The sequence below is a fragment of the Penaeus japonicus genome, unplaced genomic scaffold, assembly GCF_977035675.1.
Source record: "Penaeus japonicus unplaced genomic scaffold, GWHDUDI00000001_assembly GWHDUDI00000008, whole genome shotgun sequence".
Taxonomy (NCBI): Eukaryota; Metazoa; Arthropoda; class Malacostraca; order Decapoda; family Penaeidae; genus Penaeus; species Penaeus japonicus.
In genome coordinates, this window is record NW_028234410.1 from 21,066,506 (window position 1) to 21,069,005 (window position 2,500).

The 2,500-nt window shown below is 44.8% G+C and overlaps 1 protein-coding gene across 1 annotated transcript in view; it reads right to left on the minus strand.

The window, feature by feature from the left end:
* Window positions 1–608: 608 nt before the first annotated feature.
* The window catches only part of LOC122246762 (solute carrier family 12 member 8), a 38,675-nt gene continuing 36,783 nt past the window's right edge, over window positions 609–2,500 (minus strand). The window contains exons 10-13 of the mRNA XM_086539236.1: window positions 1,983–2,088; window positions 1,639–1,726; window positions 1,270–1,406; window positions 609–843 (exon numbers count right to left, since the gene is read on the minus strand). Coding sequence (XP_086395362.1) covers window positions 661–843; window positions 1,270–1,406; window positions 1,639–1,726; window positions 1,983–2,088 — 514 coding nt within the window. The 3' untranslated portion in view covers window positions 609–660. The remainder of the gene's footprint in view (window positions 844–1,269; window positions 1,407–1,638; window positions 1,727–1,982; window positions 2,089–2,500) is intronic.

The window sequence follows — 2,500 nt, forward strand, 5'->3', positions numbered from 1 at the left end:
ACGAATTTAAATATAACAAGTGTTTACACACATACACACCAACACATATGCAGGTACACTACAATACACTGAATAGATATCTCCCTCCAAGCGTGGTACACAGCAGAAAAGGCTCCCGTCCGCCAAAGCCAGCGGCAAGAATAGCACTTCGTTCAGAGACTTCGAAGCCAACGAAACCGAGACGGAGGAGGACTGTGTCGACTGGAGCTACTGCTGCTCCGTGAGGTCGGGGAGCGCTTGACCCGGCGTTGACTGGTGGTAGCGTGACCTGGCAGCGAAGTCCTTCGAGTTCTTTCCTCCCTCTTCCGTTCAGTCATGAGTTGCTGTGACCTCGACTTCTTCCCAGTGGTGCAGAGGTGGTCACGACTATCCTTGGTCGATATTCGGTCTCTTTCCGGTCTAGGGGGGGTGGCCGAGACCCTCTGTCATGCAATGTTCGGATAGAATTTTTGCTGGTACATCTCTTCGGGCGATGTTAAGGGCGACTCTTTCGTAAACATGACGTTAGGATAAAAAAAAGGAAGATATTATAATGAAATTCGTCGACGACTATACTACATAAAAATCAAGAAGCCTCCGATTATGTGACGATTAGTTTTCTTGGAGATCTCCTGGTAAACTCGAACGAGGCAAAAAGGAATGAAAATAAAGGAGGGACACCTACCCAAAACATGCCAGAAACCTGTTCTTCAGCCACCTCAGGAAGACGAATTCCATGGCGATGCCGGGAGGACCTCCGGGAGCAGCTTGTCCAATGTAGACGTAGAGAAGCAGCATGGTGAGCAGTGTGGTGAGGCTGTAGGCCCAGTGGACGCACACCATCATAGCCACCTTGACGCCAACCTGAAAGAGCCACGGGTGGGAGGTTTACTCCAGGGGCGACGAAGCACACGTTTTTCTCCCTCATAGTAATTCTTTTTTTGGTCTTATGTGCGGCAATAAGCATTCGGGGCATACAACTACTACTCCTATCTGGGCAAACACACTGCCATAGGATAATGGATAGGCAGGTTAAAGAAAGATAAGAAAGTAGGTAAAAACATGAATAACTAATGAATACAAATATGAATAGGTAAAGGTGATGGATTTCAGTAAAATAAATTAATTAACATATTAGTAAATAATCAATAGGAATATGAGTAAATAATCAGTAGAAATATGAGTAAATAATCAGTAGAAATATGAGTAAATAAATCATTAGAAATACATGAATAAGACTTTGCGCCAATAAGTGAATGAACCCATCGCATCCATAGCTGGACTACTCACCCCTATCAAGGAAAGCCAGCGATTGCATAGGTGGGAGTACCAGTGCGTTGGCTTCCCTGTAATAGCAAGGAAGTCCCCAGGAACCCCCATGCCAGGCACCAGGTCTTCGTTGGTGCCCGCACCGCCACTTTCCTCCTCTGTGGAAACAGGCTCGTTGATCATGCAGGGACTCAACATATATGTCAAACTTAAGTTCTGTTCAAGGTGGTATTATTGCCTCAAAGTTTAGTTTTGAAATGTATATGCATCAATAAAGCATTTATCTCTCATTTATCTACGTTTATCCCAATTTCCGCCGACACTCCCCCCGGTCTCCTCTCCTCTTCCGCCTGCTGTCAAGTGGAGGCATCGCCGTCCTTCCCCACTCACCCTTAGCAGAAGGCTCCGTGTCGGACTTGATGCTCGAGTGATCGTCCGGGGAGGACACCAGGCTCGAGGTGCCAGAACTCGCAGCCGTCTGTGAGGTGCAACATGTATTACCATGGTGTTTGTGCTGGTCAAGTATCAGTGGAAAGCCCTCAATGTGTGACACTGCTACTGAAGATGTTTAGCTGTGTAACTTATATGAACAGGAAAATTTGCCAAAGGATTTATATATACTGGCTTTGCTCTATTTTACACAAAAGGGTATCTGTTAAAACTTGGATATTATGGCTGGAAAATTTAGAGATTGCCTGTATGTGTTTGGTGTCAGAGAAAAAACGAAGACTTACCGTGATCACCTTTTTGTGAGTGACTCTCTCAGGGAACAGGTGATCAAGATCAGTGTTGCCTCCAAGACCTCGGGAATCAAACGTCGGTGTCCCAAACGTCTGGCCTCTGAGAGGAAGAAAACGAATAAAATGCTCAGCAAGTGCTGTTTATGCAGCTTTTGTTGAAGAGCAGTAATACCACTAACCCCTTCCTTTCTTTCCATCGTCTGACTTCCATCCGTTATTGCTTTTATCTTCCCCCATGTTTCCTATTTCATATTTATACTACTCAATCTGCTGATTCCCAACCATTCCTCTCCACTTTACCTCATTCGGCAAGTGTATTCTGCCATTAACCTCCTAAAAATGCATAGTCATATAAGCACAATAAAACAAACGGAAATCTTTATTTTTACGGTTTTGCACAACACAGTGATAAAGGATGCCCTGGTTTTCTTCTAAAGTACCTAAAGCTCGGTAAAAGGACTGTAAAGGGAGCTGAAAAAGCCAGAGAAGTAGTGTTCTCACCCATATTCTAT